Raw genomic sequence first — 25,425 nt, forward strand, 5'->3', positions numbered from 1 at the left:
TTGGTACCAAAATCAAGAATATTCAATATGATGGTGATGCTAAGTATAAGCCGTTCATACCTATTACTAATTCTCATGGCATTAACATATGGTATACCTATCCATATACATCTCAACAAAATGGACGTGTTGAGTGTAAACATCGTCACATAATCGAGTTGGGATTAACACTTCTAGCTCAAGCACAAATGCCTTTAACTTATTGGGCTGACACTTTTCAAGCTAGTGTCTATTTAATTAATTGTCTACCTATGCTTGTACTAAAAGACTCAAGTCCTCTGATTCAACTTTTCATAACAAAGCCTACCTACAGTATGTTGAAACCATTTGTCTGTACTTGTTATCCTTGCTTGAAGCCTTACAATGAGTATAAGTTTTAGTTTCACAGTTAGAAATGTGTCTTTTTTGATTATGCTTCCTAGTAGGAAGGATACAAATGTCTTAGTTCCACAAGTCATATTTATATCTCATGTCATGTAGTTTGTGATCCATCTGTGTTTCCATTTGCTTCATGATTTTTGAATAGACGTTCTTTGTAGAGTGAGTTTCTACTACACCACTAATTATCACCTCTTCAACCTCACCTTCTGCTGTTGTAGTTCAAGGTGCATAATTGCCTTCTGAAGCTACAATTGTCTCTTTTGAATTAGCTTAATATCATCAGACAAGTCTCATTCTACTGCATTAAATTCTAGTCCTTCTAGTCAATGGTGGAGCCAGGACCTCGAGTCAAAGGGTACAAAATAATTTAATAAAAAATTAATATTTTTTAAAAATAATAATTATACTAGGACTAAAATTATAATAACATAAATAGTTTTATCATCATTTTTTATTTTTTAAAAATTATATTGAACAGATTGATATGGTCTTTTATTATAAATATACTCTTCATATCTTATCATAATTATTGAAATATTATATATTTAATAAGTTTTTTAGTCTAAATATTTTGCATTTAATTTAGAGGATACAAAATATCAAGAGTAGGGGGTGCAAAGTTGTAAATTTTATATATACCACTTATAATTTTCCCTAGAGTGAAATGCACCCCCTTAAACTAATGTGGCTCCGCCGTTGCTCTTAGTCCCATTACTCATAGTCTAATATGAAGTCCTACTTTAGACTTGAGTATATCTTCAATCCTAATTTAGGATGATGTATTGAATATGGCCTAGTCTAGTAAGCTAGCTGCTCCTTCCAATGTCTAACCTATGATCACACAGGCCAAGAGTGGAATTGTTCAACTCAAATATCCATTTGTTGGCCTTTTACATTCAGAAGATCTAAATTCATTGTTAGACATGGCAGAGCCAAGGAATACATGAGAAGCTCTTCAGTTTGAACCTTGGCAATGAGCTATGATTAATGAATTTGAGGCTTTTCAATGAAATCACGCTTGGTAGCTTATTCCTTACATTGGTACTCAAAAAATAGTTAATTGTTATTGGGTCTTTAAAATAAAGTTCAATTTTGATCGCTTTCTTCAACGTCAAAAGGCACGTTTGGTCACTAAAAGCTTCCAGCAATCTCTTAGAGTCGATTACAATGAAACCTTCAATCCTATGGCAAAAGCAACAATGTTGGGACTTATTTTAACCATTGCTATCACTTTCAATTGGGATATTTATCAACTAAATATCAACAATGCCTTTCTTATTGGCTATCTTCAAGAAGATGTCTATATACGTTAGCCAAAAAGGTTTATAGATTCAAAACGACTAACTCATGTCTATAAGTTACTTAAAGCCTTATATGGACTAAAGTAGGCACCTAGGGCCTAGTTTGATCGATTAAAACTTACTCTAGTTTATTGGTGTTTTAAGAATGCTAGAAGTGAAACTTCTCAATTCTTGCTTAGAACTCAAAATTTGATAGTTTTCATTTTAATATATGTTGATGATACCTTAATCATTGGCAACAAATCTGTTTATGAAAAAGTTGAACTATCTCTTTTCTCAAAAAGATCTTTGTCACATTCTGAATTTCTAAAGTGTGATCGGTTGGAATATAAAAAAACTCATATTCCATAAGCCCTAAACCCATATAATCTCTAATGTATTAATTAACTAATCTTATTGTATAATTGTCATTTGTATTAAACGAGTACTAGTATTAACAAAATATTTAAGCTTGCTATAGAAATTTTGGCAAAGTCTTCCTTATAAGTTAGATTACCTGAAATCTCTACAGCCTGCCAAAAAAATAACCAAGCGACATTTAGAGTTATACTCTGATACAAATATATATATATATATATATATATAACCCAAAATAATTTAACTAGGGATCCTGCCTATATGATTCGTGAAGCGATTCTAAAATAAAAATTAAAACATTTAAATATTTACATTAATCTACAATGTGAATAAAGCTACAAAATACTTCTTGTCTCAAGGAGTTTCATGAAGTCTATTGAGGAGTAGGTCTACTTTAACTATCTGAATACCAAAAATTCTTCTAGTGAATAACATTTTCAAATAATAATAAAAAACAAAGATGATAATTATAAACATATAATAGGAAACAAGAGACTAATCTAATTACAAAAGGTGTTAGAAAATAACAACACAATTTAATCTTGATAATTGAGTAAATAAAATAGAAAAGAGAAAGTAGAGAATTGAGAACAACTATTTAGAAATATAACCTTTATATAAAATAAATCATAAAATACAATTCTTAAGAGCAAGGATATAACTTTAGAAAAACTTGTTTTCTATTAGGACTTAAACAAAATGAACAACATGCATGGACACATAGTCCATGAAGGTAAGTAACATCCAGCGTGGCTAAAAGCCACAAAAAACAGGTATAAGCATAAAGTTCATGAATAACAAGGATAATTAAGTAAGTTGATGTGATGTGTGGTCATAGGAGAATAATAAGTGTTTTTAGTTAGAATTTCAGGTATAATTTAGGTCTAAAGTAAAATTGGGTCACATAGGGACCAAAAAGTGGAGAAAAACAAGCTAAAAAGCCTCTGTGCCACATGTTGCGGTGCACAGGGCATCGGGTAAGAGCTTCCTTCTCTATACCATATGTTGTAGCCTATGGGGATAGGCGTCGTGGTGCACGGTGTGAATTTTGTAGAAATAATACGTGATCTGATGCGAAAAAATAGAAGGGAAGAAAAGAAAAATGAAGGAGACATGCATTTTCTCTATTAGGGTATGACCTAAGGGAGGATTTGAGAAGGTTTGAAGCTCCAAATCATCCAAGGTAAGATCCTTAAACTATTTTTCTCCTTTCCTCTTCTATTTTCTTAAGGATTTGAGTTAGGGTTTAGATGAGGATAGTGATTTCAGTCCATATAGGTTATGAGTTTGAATCCATTGATTCAAATAGAGTTAATGAGAGTTGTTTAGAGTATTTAAACATAGTATAAATTATTTTAGTGGTTGTTGAAGGGAGAGCTCCATTAATATCTGAAATTGCATTTATATAGGTGGTTAGAAGAGTGTGATGCTATTAATGAGAGTTTAATGACTCATTAATGTTGTTGGGGACTAAAGAGAGATAATAAATCTAATGGATTTGCTCAAACTCATGTAGAGTAAATATTGGACAATTTAGAAGTAGAGGATTGAGGATTTAATGCTTGAGATGGTAATGTTAATAAAATTTAACTCGGTTGATTGTAGTTTTTGGCTCTTGGTCACCTTTATAGCTTGGGAATTCAAGCTTGAAAGTTCTTATATGAAGGGGTAAACCTTTGACCTCTCAAAGGTTTAAGGTAACTGGAAGAAACCTTATTTTGGGTAGTTATATGTTAATTGATTGTGAATTGACTTCTAAATGTGAAAGTTGTATGCATGGAATGATTTTCAATATGAAAAGCATGTGTTAGTTTCAATGAATTTATGAAAATTGAATGTGCATAATGTTATTGTGGTTTGAAATGTAAATTCCAAATCAAGATGTTTTTGAACTATGAACATGCATATGTCTTTAGAAAGATGAATGTGATGATGTGTTATAAATGAGTAGTGAGTGATTGATTTGATAAAGATAAGTAATTGTGATTGAAAACTAGGTGTATGTGATATAAGTAAAAGATAAGAAATTGATGTGCACTTGGACAGTGCTTGATCGTGAGCCCAATGTATTGATTTTGATAATGAGCAAAGGAAAAAGTGAAAAGAGTGAGTATTATCTATGCCATGATTAGTGAGCAAGAGTTTGCTTTAGGATTAGGAGTAAAGAAAAATTCATATGGTATTTAGGCTGCCCTCTGGTGCATGGGGTTATAGCCTTATCCTATAGTTTGTTGAGGGATTATAACCTAGTTATCTCCACCGGTTTAATGAGGAGAATAGCTTAGGGAATGAAACAACCTAGAGATTTGAGGATAGAGAAAGTCACGGTCTGAGAGTGAGTCATATGATCTTTGGCCAAGTCACACCTCATGATTGGTGAGCTTGGGTAATCCAGTCATATAGACAGAGCCGTATTCAGTATTATAGCTCATGGTTTTAGTATGAGAAAATAAGTAGGATATAAGGTTGGTTGATTATTACCTATACAAATATATGACATGTCACACGTGTTGAGTTGTGGCAAGTCATGTGAATAAGGGTTCATGGTCACGTATTTAAGCATATGGTGACAATGTGCCCAGTATATGTGAGATAAAGAAGTTACTAAATGAAAAATGATGAGTTATGATATGTGTGAGTATGTTTTAAGTACTTGATTTCATATGCATGTACTTATTTTATAATTGATATATAACTACATAGAATAGGTTTTACTTTAATTACTGAGTGGCTAGACTCACCCATTTCATTTAACACTTTTCAGGCTCTAGCTTTGGTGCTAAGAGGGAGAAGATTCAGGAGGTTAAGAATTAGCATATTCTTATTATATGCCTCTAGTTTAGATATTTTTAGGACCAAAATACTAGTACAAGTTAAAAATAATGATTTGAACATGTTTTAATTAATTTGGATACAATGAAATGACAAATTACCTCCCCCTTTGTTTTGGGTAAAAAAGGGGTTGAGGAGTGAATTTTGATCATACTATGGTTTAAATGTGTGTGATGTATAGTACTAGTAGTTCTAAATTCAATGGACATGGTTCAAGTGTTAGGAAAGACTTTTGGTACTTGTTGAGAGTTTTGGACACCTTTTTTATGTGAAAGTTGTAAAAAGTGGTTAAAATGTGTTTAAGTGTTCAACTTCTTGGTGTGACTTGTTTTGGAAGTGAAACCCATGTCATTTGCTAGTTCATGTTAAGAGCTTTCCGTAGAAACTTAGATCATGTTATTCAGATGTCGGATAGAGAATTGGGACGCATCAAAAGTTCCTCAATTTTGCTATCAAACAACAGCAGAATTAGCTGAATTTTCGTACAACACGCCGCGGTGCATGGCACCTGAGTTACGGCACATGACACAGAGAGCAACATACCGTGGTGTAGCATGCACGAGCCGCAGTGTATTGCCTTGTATCACAGCATATGTTTTATTTTTTTTCAGCCATCTTTGAATTCTTTCACTCCTCTGAGGTATCTTATGCCTTTGAAACTTGTTTTTACTCCGATATAAAAGATTTTGATTGATCTAAACTTATTATTATTTAGAAAACTTAGGATCCCTTAAATTTAGACTAAAGCTTGGTAATCATTTTTATGTATTAATCTTTTGATTACCATGAGTTTTAATGTTAATTGTGTTTAGTGGAGTGAGAATTTATAATACTGTCGTTAGTAACTAGCGTTCCATATTCAATCCCATAAAACATTTATAGCATGCATGGAATCTATAAACCCTTATAGTTCAAATTGTTCTTTAATTTGTAAGATATAAGTGATCTTTTCACCAGTAATTTATCTGATCCATGCATGTAAATATATATATATCTATATTTTTAAAAATAAAATACCATGAAAATGCTCACATGATTAAAGTTGAATAGTAATCAAACTAGTTACATATGAACGAACTTAATCATAAGATACCATTTAAAAAAAGAGATCTATTCAGAATAATTAAAGTAAATAAATATGGTAAAAGAAAGATCATTACTTCTATATATATTGGGGAACGTTATTTACTTACCTGATATATCGCCTAGCTCTTAAAATTTCCTTCCCGCAATTTCAATCAAGTTCTCCTTTCTTTCCTTCTTCTAATGACCCTATCCAATATAGTAGAATTTTAACATATTTCTTACAAATTAAACAAACTCTCTTGCTACAGTAATATATCTCTAATCAACTTGAACAAGTTAAAGTCATTTTTCATCATCATTTAAGTTTTCAAATTTCTCATATCATCTTATCCCAACTAAATGGTATTTTTAAAATATAATTCTCTTTTAGACATTTTTATAAACATCTAACCTGCATTTCCCTTCCAATTTCTTCAATAAAGCTTTTAAACCTTTAAAACTCCTACCTATATGTTATCAAACATCAATATAGATTTAATATACTTTCAAACCGAAGTTCCATCAAGAATAAATTTTTTAAGCCCAGCAACTAACTTTAATTCTAGTAATAAAATTTTTTCCTTCAGTGATTATAAATACCCTTAAAGTCTAAATTATAGCTTGGTTAAATCTTAGCAACTATTAAATTCATGCTTCCAATAGTATTAGTGAGCAGAATATTAGGGGGGAAATTTCAAATTTTTTTTACTACAATGCTAAATACATACACACGGATGAGCATCATGAAGGAGGAAGAGAAGTTTCAAGCACATTGTCAACAAATCAAGCTAGAGGAAGCAAAAATGCATGGAAGAACAAGCTTAGACAATAGAACAAGGAGAATTTGAACAAGGAAGGAAACACCTTTGGCAACACCGTTGCAATAATAGATAGAGAAGAAGAAGGGAAGACCGACAGCTAGAAACAGAAGGGAAAAGGACCACACAAATGAACTTCTTGCAACATCAGTAGCGGACGCTCTCCAATCATCGATGGCAAGTTGAACGACGAGAAGAAAATAGAGAAGGAAGAATGGAGGGTGAAGGTCGGTGCAAGTCTCTCACGCTGCTCGCTTTGTTTCTACCCCTTTTGTCGACAAAGAGGAAAAGAATTTGAATAAAAAGGTCATGGGGGGAAATTACAGAACAAGACCAACCTAAGCTTGTTCATAACATTACAAAATAACACCTAAATTATTATTATTATTATTTTTGGGTTCATTACAATCTTGGCCCAATTCATTATTTTCGTGGTCTTGAGGTGTTTCATGACAGCTCTTGGTTATACTTGTATTAGGGAAAATATACATTGGATTTATTAAAACGTTTTATCATACTTGATTGTGCTCCTATTCCAACACCTATGGTAACTGGTCGGCAATTTTCTACTGATGATGGTGCAGTAGCTAGTTATCCCTCTTTGTATAAACAAGCTGTAGGGGCACTTCAATACTTAACAACTACTAGACCAGATATAGCATACTTTGTGAATAAACTTAGTTAATTTATGGCTAAACCCGCTATTGTTCATTATCAAGCTGTTAAATAGATTCTTAGATACACCAAAGGCACCTATCCTTATGGGTTACATTTAAAACCAGTAGCTTCAATGAATTTATTGATGCAAATTGGGCTATTGACATTGATGATAGGAAGTCGATGGATGGATTTTGTGTTTATCTTGGTGGTTCATTAATTTCATAGGCATCTAGAAAGCAAAGGGTGGTGTCATGTTCTAGTATTGAGTTTGAGTATAGAGCACTTGTATATGGTGCAGCTAAGCTAAAATGGCTTTGTTCTCTTTTATTTGAAATTGGTTTGATTCCTCAGTCTCCTCGTACCATATGGTGTGATAATGTGAGTGCTGGTGCCTTAACTGCTAATTCGGTTCATCATGCCCATAGCAAAACAATTATTATAAATTTTGTACATGATCAAGTTTTGGCTGGTCAGCTTGATGTTTGATATGTCCCTTATGCTCAACAGATAGCTAATAGTTTGATAAAAGCTTTAACTTATCTAAAGTTCTCTCATTTCAGAAGCAAACTCAGGCTAGTTTTTACACCCTGTCGTTTAAGGGGGAATGTTGGAGCATAAGGATTAGTTTTTTATCTTGTAATTAGTTGTATCTCTTGTATACATGTATATTCTCTTTGTATTGTTACTTATACGTATTAGCTTCTCATAGGGTGTTTTGTAACAGCCTTGCATAGTCCTGTACTATTTATTAGTGTATTGAAACCTGCTAGGTATCTTGCCTTGGCCTCATTCATTTCAATTGTCCTTTCTCTCATTCTCCCCTCACTACTAACGTGGTTCTGCCCTTGGGAGCATCGAAGGCAAAGGATGATGCATCTAAGAAGGAAGCGACGTCATTGTCTAATAGTTCTTAACCTTGTTTGACCAGGTCCTCGTTCACACCATCAATTGCTCCTTCGTTGATGCTTCTATCACAGTCGACTTTTGCTCCATCTCTTTGGTGTTCTTCAATTAGGGAATGCATGTGAAGAATCAATGTTTTTTTTTTTCCCAAATTTTGTTCGTTTAACATAGAGGGGCAATTGGATCATTTGGTTAGAGTGTGTTCTGAATATTTAAATTAGTTTGATCCTTAAATTTAATTTTGTCCCTAACAATAATTTGCCTCTCAATAAAGTGTTTTTTAGCAATTCTCCTTTAAAAGAATTATTGTTTTTGTTGTTATTTTTTTGGCGAACGGATTAATGTATTTCATATTTCAATCAATTCATAAATAAAATTGTCGTTTGCGTTTAAGGCACGGATCAATAATTAAAAAATCAAACCCAACTGAATGGTCAAACCGATTAGACCGTCGATTGGTTAGGCTAATGATTCGATCAAGCTGAAAAAATTATTTAGGGAGTTGAATTAGATTGAGTTGCTTTGGACAGGTGATTAGACTGGGAACCCAGATCAAGCTGAGAATCGGGTTTGGTTTTAAAAAACTGGGCTGTTAAAAAAACCCTTTTTATTTTTTGATCAATTTTTTTTAAAAATAATTAATTTTTTTAATCATTTAATGTTATATTATATCATATGGTTTGTTAAGTTATGATAAATTTAAAATATTTAGTTTCATTTTTAAGTTAAGTAGTAATTTCATATTTATTTTTTATATTTAAATTATTATATATATATATATAATTTTTTCATTTAATTATTATATTATTGATTTAATTGTTGATTCAACTCAATTAAATTATGTAAATTGTAAACGGTTGATTTTTTTATTTCAATATTCGACTCAGATATTAAAAAGATTGGCACGGACGGAAAGCCCACTTTACATGCTTTACCTTTTTTTTTTTTATTTCTTTACTTATTTATTTATCAATTTATATGTAGATATTCTACCAAAAGACAATGTAAGTGTAGATATTGAGGTGCGTGCTTTTTTCTTTTTTTTTTGCTTCCAGCCGCCGATTCTAGGTTCATTAAAAAAACAAGATATTCTAGAAAATAAAAGTAATAATGGGTCTCGGTTACAGGAATATCGTCAAAGCCTAAAAGTGAATGCTGGATGTTTTATGGGTCGTGCAGGGTTGGAGCTTTTTGAATTCTTTATCCATCAGTTCCATACATGCTTAAAAAACGATTCCGCTTGAAAAAAAAAAAAATATATATCCTTTTTTGTTTTTGCGCGACTTTTTCATCACTGCTTCTCTTTTTGCCCGGCTGGTCATCTTTATTTTAAGAAATTGGAATGATCCGTCCCATGTACCCGAGGATCCAAACATTTTTTTTTTTAAGCAAGTAAATTCATGCTTGATATTAATAATAAAATAATAGGGAACTTTAATTTTAGTTTTGTTATGTATTACTGGTAATTTCTTTCATGGCAACTTTTTCAATATTACCTCCCTTTTCGTTAGCTATTTTTAAAAACTAGAATGATCCAACTCGTGGCATAATGTTGCCAAAAAAAAAAAAACACACTCACACACACTCACATTCATATAGTATGTTATAAAGAAAAAAAATGATAATAAGCTATATTACTTATCGCTTATGGTTCGTGAATAGTATTGCTCATTTGTCAAATTTTATGTTGTAAAATGCAACCATTGCATGACAAAAGAATGATCCTGGTTAATAGCATGAGATCTAGTTTCAAACAATTAGAAAAAAACACAAATCAATGCTTAATAGTAAAATAATAAATAAAATATGATTTAAATTTTATAATATTTATTAGTGGTGAGGCTTGTTTTGATGCCAATTTGCAATGTTTTGAAGCAAGGATGATATTCAAGTTGCTTTTGTTGACTACGTGTGAACTCCCTAACAAGTCAACAACCCCAACTTTAGAAAGTCCTCTCTGCTTCATCTATTAAAATATGTACATTTTGGTAGTGTTACATCTATATATGCTTTTTTGGAAAAGGACAAATATATTCTCTTGTATATTGCATATAAGATAGATAATAATTTGAAATTTTTAAAAGTTGTAAGGACTTTTTAGAATTTAAAATCCTGCTAAGGCTTGTGCAAAGATATTGAAGAAATAAAGGATTGCATAGGATCCAAGAAATATGTGAAAATAAAAAAAGAAAACTTGAGAACTGAGAGGAAAAAAAAAAGAGCACACTATATGTGAACATAAATGATAGGTGATATATTAATTTTATAAAGGATTGCATTGACTCCGAAGTAGGCCAGAATGGGAGGAAAAGAACTATATGTTGACCCTCCTTTCTCATGATTGAATTTTGAAAATAAACGGTAAGGTGATATATTATTGGAGTTGCTTTCCTTGACCACATGGGCACTATAACAACTTGAATTCAGTTCTAACCTAATCTAGTTCTCTTGGAAACTGTGGGCAAAGCTTCTCTGTTTCTATTTCCTTCGAAGCGATGAAATAACAATATATTCATTCAATACTGTATCGCTTGAACAGATCATAAGGAAATAACAATATATTCATTCAATACTGTATGGCTCGAACAGATCATATAAAGAATCAAGAAGGCTTAGATATGTGCTTTCTATCTTTGCATTTTTCTATGTTCAAGTGACTGAAGGTTCTCAAAAGTACATACACAAATACAATCAATGACAGAACCACACAATCTAAAAGACAAACTTACAAATCTACCAAAAACAGTTATTGGCTTTCACTCTACTTCCTGAATTATTTCTAAACCTTGCATTAGATTTCTTGCATGTACATTGGCCCTTTCTCTTGTTGAAGGGCCTTCAGAATCAAAAGGATTTGGAGGTATTGGTAATTTGTCTCCTTGTCCTTCTAACATTTGAACCACCACTTGCATTGATGGTCGATTCACAGCATGCCATTGGATGCACCAAAGGCCCACTATTCCCAATTTTCTTGCAATTTTAGCATCCTCTTCCTCCTCAATATGAATTCTTACGTCCTCTCTTTCTTCTAAGGTGTTATGCATCCATTCTGGATAGTATACATGACTTGTATTTTCTTTTGTGTCATGGGTGATCTTTTTCCCTCCAATCACTTCAAGTAGTAACATCCCAAAACTATAAACATCTGCTTTGTGAGACACATTGCCAAAGTTTCGAGAGAAGACTTCTGGAGCGATGTAGCCCAAAGTTCCTCTGGCAGTAGTCATTGACACTACACTTTGGTCTTTGGAACACAATTTAGCCAGCCCAAAATCACATATTTTTGGCATGAAGTCATCATCCAGTAAAACATTATGAGGTTTGATGTCAAAATGAAGTATGCGTTGCTCACACCCTTGATGAAGATATTCAATTCCTTTGGCTATGCCTAAAGCAATTTCATGGAGCTTTGTCCAACCAAGAAAGTTTTGCCTATTGTCGGGTGAAGTTATGAAATTTTGTAATGAACCATTTGGAAAGTACTCGTAAACCAGTGCTCTTCTAAAGCCATCTGCACAGAACCCAATTAAACGAATAATGTTGACATGATGAATTTTTCCCATTGTTCCTACTTCAGTGATGAATTCTTCGCCATTTCCTTCAGAATTAGTGAGGATCTTCACCGCAACTTTGAACTCAGATGAAATGCTTCCTTTGAACACAGTACCAAAAGATCCTTCCCCTAACTTGTCTTCAAATTGATTGGCAATCCTCTTAATTTCAGCATAAGAATATCTTGTAGGCTTGAGAGCTCTATAATCTTTCAAAAACTTCTCAATTATTGCTTGGCTTTCTTTCCGTGATTTGCAAGATTTGTGGATGTAATGAATTGCAACAAGAGTACTGACCACTAGAAGTGAGCCCATGATTGATCCTGCACATGTAAGAACTCGAATATTTAGTTTCAAAAAGAATAATTGCCTCCGGAGGAATAAACTAAGTTCAATTTGGAAGTTAACCTGTAATTACAAATTTGTTTGATGAACCTGCAAAAGAAATTAACGTGATTGGTCAGCTAAGCATGCTGACATATTGAAAACTGCCACGGCTCTTTATGTAACTGACATAAATTACCATACAGATATATTGAAAAGGCAGAGCAAGTTTTGATGGAAGAGTTGTCACATTACCACTGTGACGATCCCCGAAACATGCAGTATCATAGCTGTTATTACTGTTCTTGAATCCACATGTCGTTCCATTTGATTCACAATGTTTACACATTGGTTTAGACCACATCAAATGAAGAGTGTTGTCATCATCAAATATCTCAGGTGGGACGGATGAAATGTTGAATACTTTGCTGCAAAATAACAAGGGAAGCTTCCCAATCTCACGATATGATAAAACAGCATACACTTGATGGGAAGAGCTGCTCAGGCACGTTGAAATAATTGCTCCATCTCTAGGTGATGAGCAATTGAAAATGGTGAAGTCATTAAGATTCTGGTCAATGAACTGGAAAGGGGAATGAAGCAGAGTGAGATTACGGACATGTCTAGAAAGACAACCAGAAGGATCATACAACTGAATGGTTTGGGATTTGTAGTCAATGTGTCTGACATTGAGCTTCACAGACCCAAGCTCAAGAACAGCATGAGTGGTAGATGAACATTGTAAAGCAAACCCAGGATACCCACACTGTTCTGGTTGGCGTCCTTTTACTCGAAAAGGAAACCGAACACGAAGGTTTCCACATGTTGTTTCAGGTTCTGGACAGCTATCCCAGCTTCTTACAGACTCTGAAAACCCAGAAATTATCAACAAGCAAAAGAAGAAGGAGTTTATAGTTGTAATTTCCATGATCTCCAGAATCTGGCTTCCCAAATAGCTACGATCAACGCATCTAAAATAAGGAGTCAGGAGACTTTTTCAAAAAGGCTACGTAGCTTCCCAATAATTTCCCCACATGGCATACCTACCAGCTTACGTGTAAACACGACTTTATGAATTATTTATATTGACATTATGCTGTCAAGTTGGCTAGTGGCAACTTCTTGATCGCCATGGTCAGGGACCTTTATATATGCCTTCCGTATCTACTCTTCATTTTGAGATCAAAGAATCATGTGTTCCTCACAAGCAAAATTACCAGTGGCTATGATTCTGATAATGTTACTCTGCAGAACTTGCAAGGCATTGGACGGACACCAGAACTGTTCAAGTTTATGCGGAGATCATAACGTGATCAGCCCTTTCCGGTTAAAAGACTCTGCAGAGGAGTGTGGTGACCACAGGTATGAGCTATCATGCGAGCGCAACCAGTTGGTATTGCACTGGCAATCTGGAAGTTACAACGTTGTGTCCATTAATTATGAGAACTACACTATCCGAGTGAGAGACTCTAATATTGTGGAGTTAGATTCATCTTCCTTGCCACGAGATTCTTTAACCGACTACAACTTTAGCAAATGGGATCCATATACCTCCACCATTGATGCGCACGATGAAAATGGAGTTTTGCTATGGTATGGATTGAACAGAGATATGATATACGTAAGGTGTGAACAGTCTGTGGATTCACTTGAGTTTGTAGACACATACCGTTGCTTCAAAAGCTCAAATGGGTCTGTATCTTCTTCTTCATCATCATCATCATCGGATTTGTACGCCTATGTTGGCAGCGGATATGTAGGGGATGTGGGGTTAGAGGATGATTGTCGGATAGAAGCCATGTATATGACGTCTTGGCCTGCTTGGAACAACCAGTCCAGGTCCTGCGCAGACATCAACCATATGCTTGTTTATGGTTTTGAGCTTTCTTGGCTCAACAGTTTCTGCCCGGAGTCTGGAGATGATTATGTGATAATTCTTGGTGGTAGGAAACCTCGTTGTGAAATAGGTTAGCCCATTAACTGATTTAATTCTGGCTGTCAATGCTATATTTATATATAACTGGAGCTTAATTTACGCATTTTCCTTCCTAATTCAGGGGTAGATTATCAATGCATTAATTTTCGCCCCTTGTATTTTGAATTGGTTCAAATAAGTCTTTCATATTGTTAAAATACTAGCATACATATAATGTAACTCCATTTTTTTAGGGGAAATATACTTTTTTCTCAAAAAAATATTTTTTTACAATCGTTAACAAATATGAACTAATATTGGTTTTCATTGTTAAAAAGTCTTGATGCGAACTCAATTATAATAAATAAATTTCATGACTCGTTAATGGTCAAACCTAGTGTCTTGTTTGGTTCATCATGTGTGTGTATTCCACTCTTATCATGGACTTAAAATAAAAATGATAGTAAAAATTAGTGGGATGAAATTGAATAATTTTGTTTGTATGCAATTAAAAAAGAGTGGACTAGCTGGAAGGAATCTTTGTATTTCCCTTAGTACCTTGAGGATGATTGGTTTTGCTATGGGGGGATTTGGAAGATACTACTTGCATTTTGAAGAAAGCTCTTCTATTTGATTTTCTTAATTCTATAAAAACATTTTAAATGTATAAAATTATGGAGTTGGTAACACACAAACACAATTAAATCGTAATCTTTACCGTATTATTGGCTAAACAATTTACCTCGTATGTGAACCACAATATATTAGTGAAATACTCCATATGCCTACTAATACATTTGTTTATCTGGTGTGGCAGCAGCAAGCAATAACATTTTTAAAAAGATCCTTTGGGTTATCCAAGGTAAGTCATCTCATGGTAACTTCTAACTTTCAGGTTCCAGCCTGCATAATATATGCTTTCAAGGGAGCATCATATATTTATACTGCTTATATATATATATATATATATATATTACTAATTTAAAGTAAAAAATTAGTCCTTCATCAACCTTTTTACCCCCCCCCAGAAATGGTTTTTATGAGCTATTCATTCAATTACTGTAGTCTTTATTGAATGATAATGTATTTTTATTTTACGATATATAAATAATTCTCTTTAAGGAAACTGAAATTAGTTTTCATTCTCTCTATTTTCAGATGTTGGGGGCTACGTCCACACTATATTAGGTAATTAATCCCTTGACTTTAACAGACTTATCTAATTTATAAGAGTGTGAGGGTGGACAGTGTAATAACTGGCCAAGCAATAGAAATGAAATACTAGTTCAAGGGCAGGTTCTAATTGTTGACGTCCTCTTTCAAATTTTCTTGAGCAGTTTATCATACTCTTGGTAAAATTGTTTTGGGCACTCCATTTGTGGTTGCTCTTTTGATCTATAAATGGCGGCGGAGACATTTGTCAATGTATCACAACATTGAAGATTTTTTGCAAAGTGACAACAATATTATGCCTATAAGGTACTCCTACAAAGACATCAAAAAGATGACGAAAGGGTTTAAGATAAAACTTGGGAAAGGAGGCTATGGTTCTGTATTTAGAGGACAACTTCGAAGTGGTCGTGATGTAGCTGTCAAGATTTTGGATAAGGCCAAAGCTGATAATCAAGAATTCATCAACGAAGTAGCTACACTTGGTAGAATTCACCATATTAATGTCGTGCAACTCATTGGTTATTGTGTAGAAGGAGCAAAACGTGCTCTTATATATGAGTTCATGCAAAATGGATCTCTTGACAGATACGTTTTCTCTAAACGAGACAATGAGCAATCCTTAGATCTTCATCAGTTGTATGCCATTTCTATTGGAGTAGCTCATGGTATCGAATATCTTCACAAAGGTTGCAACATGCAAATTCTGCATTTTGATATAAAGCCACACAACATCCTTCTTGATGATAACTTCATCCCAAAGGTTTCTGATTTTGGGCTTGCTAAGCTCTATCCTACAAATGATAGCATTGTGCCTCTTACTGCAATAAGAGGTACTATAGGATATATGGCCCCTGAACTCTTCTATAGAAATGTGGGCGGAGTCTCTTACAAAGCCGATGTCTATAGTTTTGGAAAGTTATTAATGGATATTGCTGGCAGAAAGAAAAATTTGAACATGCCAATCGAGCAATCTAGTCAATTTTACTTCCCCTTTTGGGTTTATGATCAATTAAACGAAGGAAATGAAATTCATATAGAAAATGCAACGGAAGAAGAAATGGAATTGGCAAGGAAAATGATGATTGTGGGATTGTGGTGCATCCAGACAAAGCCTAGTGATCGTCCTTCAATGAACAAAGTTGTAGAGATGCTTGAGGGAGAGGAGAATGACTTAGAAATGCCTCAAAAACCTTATCTATATCCACAGGATATATCAACTGTTGATGTTAGTAATCATTCAAGTTCAATAATGTCCTCCTCTGATCTATCACTGGGTAATTGTAAAGAAACAACTTCATTTTCAACTCAAGAAGATGTGAGATCAATATAGCATTGTTTGTAGGGATGCAAACATCTTTGCGATACTCCTAATTATGAATCAGATTATTCTAGTTTTATTCATTATTTTCATCAATTTATTTTCCAGATATTACATTATCATTCAATGTTATTTATTTTTTGTAATCTTGATAAGCATGATGCAGAGGTTGGGGTTTTATCAGCATTAGCAGAGAGATATTAGGCTTCCATTTTGATGTGCCATGAGATAAATTATGCCTATCAGAAAAGGAAACATATTCTTTTTGCCTGGAAAAGCATAACAGGACAAGTCTAGAAATTATATCCATTTTATGTTCTCTTGTTAGATCAGCACGGTTTTATTTTTTGGGGCCAGATAGATCAGCATGGTTTGTTCCTCTGTTAGGTCTTCGAGTTGACTTTCCTTCTCTGTTAGGTTTTATTTTTTGAGCCAGATAGATTAGTATGGTTTGTTTCCTTAAGGTCTGAGTAACGCAGGCAATTTGTAACTTAATGTAGAAACTTTCTATATAATGCATTTCGTTGTTCTCAGTTATTTGGCACTGGCAGGATTGATGTATCTTTGGATAACAATTGCACATATATGAAGCAAAACGTAAAAGAAGATATTGCCAAGTAGTCAACATATATTGATGAGATATACAAAATCCAAACTTTTCCTCTAGTAATACAAAATGTCTGCATTTGAACTGTTATGCAATAGAGTACAGCGTATAGACATAGTTGGTCTGCATTTGAACTCAGAACATCAGGATTCAGATGTAGTATATTCTTCTCAGCACTTTGAATATCTTTGGCCACAGAAAAAGTGTGGTCAGGAAATGAGGGCTCTTAGGAATTTGATTAATAAAATGCAAGCATCAAACTTGGGAACAGTAAAGAGAGTCCGTTGTACAAGTTGCTAAATGGCAATTTTCAGGACATGTAAGTACCATCATTTTGTACTGCCAGTGTTGAGTTGGGCATCTCCATCTCTTAGAATGGGTTCCAGGCTCATAGGCCACAAAATGTGAGTGTTATCATATATTTCATCTTACTTTCCCTGAAGTCCCTTGGTATTCCTTAGTTAGGAACAGCCACACATTGCCTAAACATTCATTTATTGCTGCCTGGTTTGTCATGGTAGATTGGCAATGGAGGAAAGACTAAAGAGATTGAATCTTTTGCAAGATGATATTTGCAATTTTTGTCATAATTACCCAGAAACACTTGGACACTTGCTCTTTGAATGTTCTATGTTCACAAACATTTTCAAAAAGTTGATGGATTATGTTGATTTTAGTATTGGCTCTTCTAGAATATCTGCGTGCATGGCAGCATATCTTCATCCAAACTAGGAAAAACATGGGTTAGTACATATAAACTTAGGATGGCTATGTTCTGTGCTACGATCTATGCTATTTGGCAAGCCAAGAGTGCATTGGTTTTTGGACAAGAACTACCAGAGAATGATTGGATCTGTCATAGTATTGTAAATGATATGAAAGTTAAATGAAAATATCTCTTAGTAGGAAGAAATAGGTATACTGATGAAGCAGGTAGAAGATAACATCTTTTAGGTTTGATCTGTTATATTTTGTAGATCATTTATTCTTTTGCATAGGGGTATGTCCCTCTTGATGTATCTTTGTTGAGTGGAACACTCTCACCTTTCTTCAACCCAAAAAAAAAAAAAAAAGGAACTAACTAATTTCGTACTTCTGGACTTGTATCGATATCTAGTAACTAATTGTGGTCAGAGAATCAGTCAGTGGTGTTTTTGAGAAGTGAATATAACATGGAACTGCTCAATAGAGGAAGAAGCAGTATAAATGCTAATAGATACACCAAGCATCTGGAAATATCTTCTTTGGGATCAGGATCCCCATTTCATCATAAGGACTTGAAATAGTTTACATAATGGAAAGACATTCGTTTTTCTCAATATGGGAAGACCAAAATAAAACAGCCAAAAAACAAATGAGTTATACATGCTTACTATATTTGGAAAAAGCTGGTGCACAGAAAATTTACTCAGGCACGTGAAAAAAATTTTAGAAAATTAATCACATAACAAAAGATTGTCAGAGATTCATTGGAATTCAATAATAAAGACCAAAAACACACTTTTGTATTCTATCCTTATCATATTCATATTCTGTTAGATCATGTCCTAAATCATTTTGGAAGATGCTAAGTCTGTTCCCAGCCTGCATTTCAACCTATATAATTCTGATGTTTATAAACAGACACACTTGCAAAAAATGGTCTACAAATTAACAAGATATAAGCCTCCTGACAAAGTATGGAAAGCTTCATCTGACAGGGTAAAGAATCAAAATCTGGAAAATGACAAGATGATTATAGAAGTAAAACTTTCAAACCAAAGCGCACACATTAAGCAAGCATAGTAGAATAGCAAAATTTATTTTGCCCATGAATATATTGAGATTCAGATTAACCCAAATTACATATTTTAAGTCATGGAATTCTGACTAGACTTCAGTTATTTGCAAGGTCTCATAATGGTGACAAGATATAAAGAAAAAAGGAAAAAGGTGGTTTAAGAAAATACCAATCAGAAATATGTTCATGAATAGTCTCTACTTTCTCATATCAAAAATTCAATCCACCAAGACACAATGTTATATGGCAAAGAATTCAAATGCCTAATATAACGAGTTGAAATTGTCAAAGTAAGAAATTATCTGTCAGGGACTAAAAGCAATGAAGATCAAATGTTTGAGCTTGTAAAAGCTTGATCCCTGCCAATGTGACTTCCGGCTATTTGGTTGGTGCATGATGCCTTCAACTGAAATGTCAGAAGCTCGAATTGACAGAGAAGAAGGAAGAAGAAAGGGAATATAAAGCTTGATACCCGAACAAGCTGAAACTGGAGATAACTGCTGAGAGATGGCAAGCATTGAATTCCATAAGCTTGCCACTCTTAAACTCGTTGAAGCACCAAATCAGCCCAAACACAACAAGCCCAATAGGCCTTCTGCTCATTAATGCTTAAGCGCTACGTTTGCATGTTGTATCTTTTGTTCCAGATTATTCCTTAGGTCGAAATGTCTCTATTCACTCACCTGTATCACTCTACACTATTAGGATATATTTTCACCATGGCAACGCAAGTGTCTTCTGGCAATGAACTCTGAAATATTATGAATGCTCTTTATAACCCTCCCCCTAAAGGATGTTTAATTGATTAGAAGGTTAAAATAATTTTTTTACATTATTATCATTAATTAGATTTATCTAAGAGTTAAAGGGAATCATACACATTTTTTTTTAAAATAATACCATATTTGAATGAATAAAAAATTAAATTACATATTAAGTTAGTAAGAATTATTTTTGCACACATTTAAATAAGATCATATAGGTAAAGGGATGGCTAAAGTCAGTGTTAGTGAAGGTACTAATGGTGGCGGAAAAAGTGAAAGGTATGATGAATGGGAGGGTGAGGGAGGGTCTATTTGGTTTGAAGTAGGTGGCAACAGAGGATCCTAGATGGTCTCAAAGTAGGTGCAAGTGTTCACTGTCACTTGGGTCGGTCCATAATATGGTACTATGATTGCTAGCCAACTGATCTCTATGACAATCCTTTTTGTTGGCATCTAGACACATTATGAAGATAATCAAATGAGAATTTCTTTTTAAATTCTCAATAAGATCTTACCTAAGAATACATTAGCCAGCAGTACTAAAATGATTGTTAAATAACTAAAAATAAACATTTCTAAATCGATCATATTTTATCATAAGAAATTGTACTAAGGTGTCCCTTAGAGTGGATCCATGAAATAGTTTCTTTCACCTAGATTTTCTTTCTAATAAGGAATTCCATTGAGTTTATCCCAGATATTCTTCCATAAAAGAAATTCCCTTGGTAATATATATATATATATATATATATCTAATAATTATAAAAAGAAATAAATGTTAATTGAGTAATTAAGATAAATTCAAATAGTCAACGCATGATTTAAACAACTATTGCTAATATTAAAATATATTAATGTGCACGCATGAAATAAATACTAATCATTTATTTAAGGGAATAACTGATAGATATAAATCTAAGCAGATAATGCATGGCATATAGAACAGTAAATAAGTAATTATTAAGAATAATGTAGTAACTATAGAAATAACTAAATATTTTATTATACTAAATGAGAAAATAAATAATTATTTCTCAAAACTAAAACCATAGGTACATGTAACAAATTAATTTTAAATGAAGAATTATAAATAAATAATTATGTTATAAAAAGAATACAAACTAATTAAACATACATACATACTATATATATATATATATATATATATAGGAAGCATAAATTATAACTAGAACCCCTGTCATGTGAGTGGGATAGTTATGTGTAATTTGTCTCTTTTCTCATTCTTTTCCTTTCACTCATTCCAAAGGATGAAAAATTATTTTTTATTCTAGTCTACAAGCATGTGTGATTGTGTGATTAAAATTCATATGAAAGCAGCAAGATAATTAATAATAAATATCTAAGAGGATTTTAATAGAGACTAAGCAATGGTATTAACAAAAAAATATATTATTTCAATATAATTAAAAGACAGAAAAGATTTTTGAAAAAAAATATTACTATATCCCTCCATTTTTCTTTTCATATCACTCTTCAAGATTTTTTCCACTCTTTCACTTAGTAATTTTTTTTTTCACCCTTCTCTAACTGATCATCTAGCTATTTATAGGGAAAAGGTTGAAAGACAAGTGCTTGACAATTTATTATATCACTTCTCACGATTGAATCATCTTATATTACAATAATGCTTCCACGCCACATATTCATCCCCAACCCACATTTGTTTATTATTTTATATTCATTTTTGCTTTCCTTCACATACTGCAAACTTCACCACCCTTTTTTTTTTCTTCAAAGTTTAACCTATCTTTTTCTCTCCCACGTGTAGCCTTAAACATGAGAAAAGTAATTAAATACAACTTTATTATTACAAAAATAAAATGACTAGAGTTTGAAGTAACAAATAGTAGTAATATATAAAAAAGAACTATGATAAATATATTTATTATATTAGTATATGCAGCACAATTTTTTTTTTTACCCAACATAGGAATCAAATATTTAGCATTTTGATCAATATTATGCATAATACAAGGGAACATGTGAATTTTTCAAAATTTTGAGAGAAAGCCTGCGTTATATATATCTATATATATATATATATTATTTATTTATTTATTTTTTCCCCCGGAGGGTGTTACGCTCTTGTGATTATATGCCTCTAAAAACTGTAAATGAAATCCATTCTTTCAGCAGAACCATAATCTTCTATGTCAGAGACTTTTTCATCACAACTCTGATGCAAACTTGCTGATTTTTTTAATTACTCTTATTGTTGTTGTTGTTAAAAGATAAAAAAGATTCAGAATCTACCAGTAAAATATCAAAATTATTTTTCCGTTTATTTATTTTACCAACAGAGATAAAAGTTGAAGAAGCTATTTTTATATTTGTTACTGAACTTGTAATATCAACATCCAACATATTTTTGCAACATGAAGCAGCATTGGCAATGGTAAGTTACCTGACTAAAGTAAAATTACGAACAAGATTACAGAAAAGAAAACTTTTTGGGGATGGTGAGACTGGCAAAACAGTTAAAAAAAAAATGCAACTGTATTTCTTAGTCATTTCATCTCTTTTATTAAACATATTCGTATAAGTAAGCTTCAGCTCTACCCTATGACCTTATTAATTTGTTTAACAATATCTTCCACCAAGTTTGTAGGAGTAACATCCTAGGAAATTTCTTTCAGGGGTTAAAAGCAAAGAGTTTAAATGTCTGCTTGAATGTATTGCAAGGGAAAGAAAACTTAGAAATAATGAGCAACTATAATAGGTCAATCCACCAGACTTATTGATGATGCAAAGGCTATACGATTGCAGCCATTCCAAAATCTCTCTCCAGAATCTAAAGGTGAAAATGGAGGTATATTTGGAAAATTCCGAGGCATAAGTATCTAACCAAAAAAACTAAAATAAATATCTAGAGTTCATTCATCATGTAAAACAACAGTGTGATCGTTGGTCATTTGTGATGCTTTCTAAATGATGAATAGGAAACGGCATGTACTTTTGAAATGAAAGTTATTGACTAAAGAAAATGAATTGCTTTAATTTTTAAAAATATCCTTGCTTAGGTAACTAAACTCAGTCGGGATTCTGCAATGGAATTTATTGGAAGAAATAAAATAAACTGACCATAATATTTCATTTATAATATAAAAGAGAAAGCATGTTGTCTCTGCTCCAAATAGCGAATCAACATCAAGAAGAAAAAAATTGCTTTGTTTCTAAGGAACCAGGTCCCATGTTTCCAAAATAAAGCTGCTGCGTAACACCATATAAGAGGTAGTTTAAATATGACACTCATGAAAATACTAACCAGTAATCAGACCTAATGACCACATAATACGAAGGATTGGCCCTCACGCGAATCAAAAGGCAAACTTGGAAAAATACCAAACCAGTCCATATTTAATTTGACAGTTTCACTCTATTTCTTGGATTATCTCTAAACCTTGCATTACATGTCTTGCAGGCACACTGAGCACCCTTTCACTTGTTGAAGGGCCTTCAAAATCAAAAGGATTTGGAGGTACTGGTAATTTATCTCCTTGTCCTTCCAACATTTGTACCACCACTTGCATTGATGGTCGATCCACAGCATGCCATTGAATACACCATAGTCCCACTATTCCTAATTTTTTTGCAATTATAGCATCCTCTTCTTCCTCAATAGGGATTCTTATATCCTCCCTTCCTTCTAAAATATAATAGATCCATTCAGGATAGTAAATGTGGGGTGCATTTTCTTCTGCATCATTGGTGATCCTTCTACCCCCTATCACTTCAAGTAACAACATCCCAAAACTATAAACATCTGCTTTGTGAGAGACATTTCCAAAGCTTCGAAAGAATACTTCAGGAGCAATATAGCCAAAAGTTCCTCTAGCCTTAGTCATTGACACAATACTTTGATTTTTAGAACACAATTTGGCCAGCCCAAAATCACATACTTTTGGAGTAAAAGCATTGTCCAATATAACATTGTGAGGTTTTATGTCAAAATGTAGTGTACGTTTCTCACACCTATGATGAAGATACTCAATTCCTTTGGCTATGCCTAAAGCAATATCTTGTAACTTTTTCCAACCAAGAAAGTCTTGCCAATTGTCGGGTGAAATTATGAAATTCTGGAGTGAACCATTTGGCAAGTACTCATAAACAAGAGCTCTTCTAAAGCCATCTGCACAAAAGACGATTAAGCGAAAAATGTTAAGATGATGAATTTTGGCCATTGTTCCAACTTCAGTGATGAAATCTTCACCATTTCCTATTTCGGAATTAGAGAGCATTTTCACTGCAACTTTGAACTCAGATGAAATATTTCCTTTGTACACTACCAAAAGATCCTTCCCCTAACTTGTCTTTGAATTTATTGGTAATTCTCTTGATTTCAGCATATGAATACCTGGTGGGCTTGAGTTCTTTGTAATCTTTCAAAAACTTGTTAATTATTTCCTGGCTTTCTTTTTTTGATCTGTAGGAATCGAAGGTGTAATGAACTGCAACAATGATTGCTGCTAAAAGAAATGACCCCACAATTAATCCTGCATATATAAAAACTCATATTTAATTTCGAAAAAATGTACTTCTATATATGAAAAGTCTAGGCTCATCAATTCGAATACTAACCTATGGTTAAAAATCTGTTTGATGAACCCGCAAAAGAAATTAACATGATTGGTTATGAACACATAACTCGTCATAACTCGTACATTGATGTGATTTTATATATTTAATAGAAGCGATAATTATACTAAATGATATAAATTGTCATATATATTTACTGATATAGTAGACCAGGATTTGATGCAAGGGATCTATATCATACCTATGTGAAAGCATGCAGTTTCATAACTAATGCTGCCATTCTTGAATCCGCATCTTCTTCCAGTTGATTCGCAACGTTTACACATTGGATTAGATCACTTCAAATGAAGAGTGTAATCAGCTCTAAAAACCTTGCTGGGGACGGATGAAACGTTAAATACTTTGCTGCAAGACAACAACGGAATTTTTCCGATGGATGCCCCAGATGAAATGGCATACACATGATAAATGGAGCTGCTCAAGCACGTTGAGATTAATTTCACATCCTCGGAGCTTTTCGGCCCGGAGCAATTGAAAACGTTGAAGTCATCATCAAGATACGACGCCTCGATATGGAAAGGGGAAGAAGGTAGAGTGAGGTTAGGGAGATGCCAAGAGAGGCAACCAGAAGGATCATATAATTGAATTGTCTGGGAACGATAATCAATGTGTTTGACATTGAGCTTCACTGAGCGAGGAAGCTCAAGAACAGGGTGATTGGTGGAGGAACATTGTAAATCAAACCCAGGATACCCACACGGTTTTGGTTGACGTCTTATTAGTCGAAAAGGAAACCGAACATGATGGTTTCCACACCTCGTTTCAGTTTCTACACAGCTATTATTCCAGCTTCCTACAGATTCTGAAAACCCAGTAATTATCAATAACCAAACGAAGAAGAAGGAGCTTATGGTTGAAGTTTCCATGATCTCCAGCCTCTGGCTTTCCTCCAAGTAGCCAGATGAGATAACAAGTAACTGATAGATCTTATCTCAAAGGAGACTTTTTCAAACAGTGTAGCTTCCCCACACACGATTTCCTTGCATGATGTATAAGCTTGCGTTAACGTATAGAAGCCTTGTGTGAATTATTGATAGCACGAGCGGTCAAGCTGTCAAG

General features: G+C 33.4%; 3 protein-coding genes and 1 pseudogene across 4 annotated transcripts; 1 reads left to right on the forward strand and 3 right to left on the reverse strand.

The window, feature by feature from the left end:
* Positions 1-10,912: 10,912 nt before the first annotated feature.
* Positions 10,913-13,129, reverse strand: LOC129310672 (rust resistance kinase Lr10-like). Its single transcript, XM_054952583.1, has 3 exons — positions 12,448-13,129; positions 12,277-12,303; positions 10,913-12,191 (listed from the first exon to the last, which is right to left on the reverse strand). The coding sequence occupies exons 1-3, from the start codon at positions 13,118-13,120 to the stop codon at positions 11,074-11,076; spliced, it is 1,818 nt and encodes a 605-aa protein (XP_054808558.1). The 5' UTR covers positions 13,121-13,129; the 3' UTR covers positions 10,913-11,073.
* Positions 13,130-13,341: 212 nt separating this feature from the next.
* LOC129310670 (rust resistance kinase Lr10-like) lies at positions 13,342-16,684 on the forward strand. 2 transcript variants are annotated; one of them, XM_054952580.1, is made up of 4 exons: positions 13,342-14,159; positions 14,925-14,969; positions 15,266-15,295; positions 15,445-16,684. In XM_054952580.1, the coding sequence occupies exons 1-4, from the start codon at positions 13,385-13,387 to the stop codon at positions 16,608-16,610; spliced, it is 2,016 nt and encodes a 671-aa protein (XP_054808555.1). In that variant the 5' UTR covers positions 13,342-13,384; the 3' UTR covers positions 16,611-16,684. The 2 variants fall into 2 exon arrangements, with proteins under 2 accessions (XP_054808555.1, XP_054808557.1); XM_054952582.1 differs by having other exon boundaries at positions 14,928-14,969.
* Positions 16,685-22,837: 6,153 nt separating this feature from the next.
* LOC129310674 (rust resistance kinase Lr10-like) lies at positions 22,838-24,782 on the reverse strand (annotated as a pseudogene).
* On the reverse strand, positions 24,642-25,232 carry LOC129311479 (putative RING-H2 finger protein ATL21A). Its single transcript, XM_054953806.1, has one exon. The coding sequence runs from the start codon at positions 25,230-25,232 to the stop codon at positions 24,642-24,644; it is 591 nt and encodes a 196-aa protein (XP_054809781.1).
* Between the last annotated feature and the right edge of the window lie 193 nt (positions 25,233-25,425).

The sequence above is a fragment of the Prosopis cineraria genome, unplaced genomic scaffold (genome assembly GCF_029017545.1).
Source record: "Prosopis cineraria cultivar Desert tree isolate PC_DT_omini unplaced genomic scaffold, ASM2901754v1 PC5, whole genome shotgun sequence".
Classification (NCBI taxonomy): domain Eukaryota; kingdom Viridiplantae; phylum Streptophyta; class Magnoliopsida; order Fabales; family Fabaceae; genus Prosopis; species Prosopis cineraria.

Bases quoted from the DNA above. Each gene is read 5' to 3' on its own strand.
- LOC129311479 (XM_054953806.1), bottom strand. From the start codon at position 25,232: ATGGAAACTTCAACCATAAGCTCCTTCTTCTTCGTTTGGTTATTGATA.
- LOC129310670 (XM_054952580.1), top strand. From the start codon at position 13,385: ATGTGTTCCTCACAAGCAAAATTACCAGTGGCTATGATTCTGATAATG. The intron at 14,160-14,924 runs GTTAGCCCATTA...CTGGTGTGGCAG, and splicing joins GAAACCTCGTTGTGAAATAG to CAGCAAGCAATAACATTTTT. The intron at 15,296-15,444 runs GTAATTAATCCC...TTTCTTGAGCAG, and splicing joins CTACGTCCACACTATATTAG to TTTATCATACTCTTGGTAAA.
- LOC129310672 (XM_054952583.1), bottom strand. From the start codon at position 13,120: ATGGAAATTACAACTATAAACTCCTTCTTCTTTTGCTTGTTGATAATT. The intron at 12,304-12,447 runs GTAATGTGACAA...TTTCTTTTGCAG, and splicing joins TTTCGGGGATCGTCACAGTG to GTTCATCAAACAAATTTGTA. The intron at 12,192-12,276 runs GTTAACTTCCAA...TTACATGTGCAG, and splicing joins AAACAAATTTGTAATTACAG to GATCAATCATGGGCTCACTT.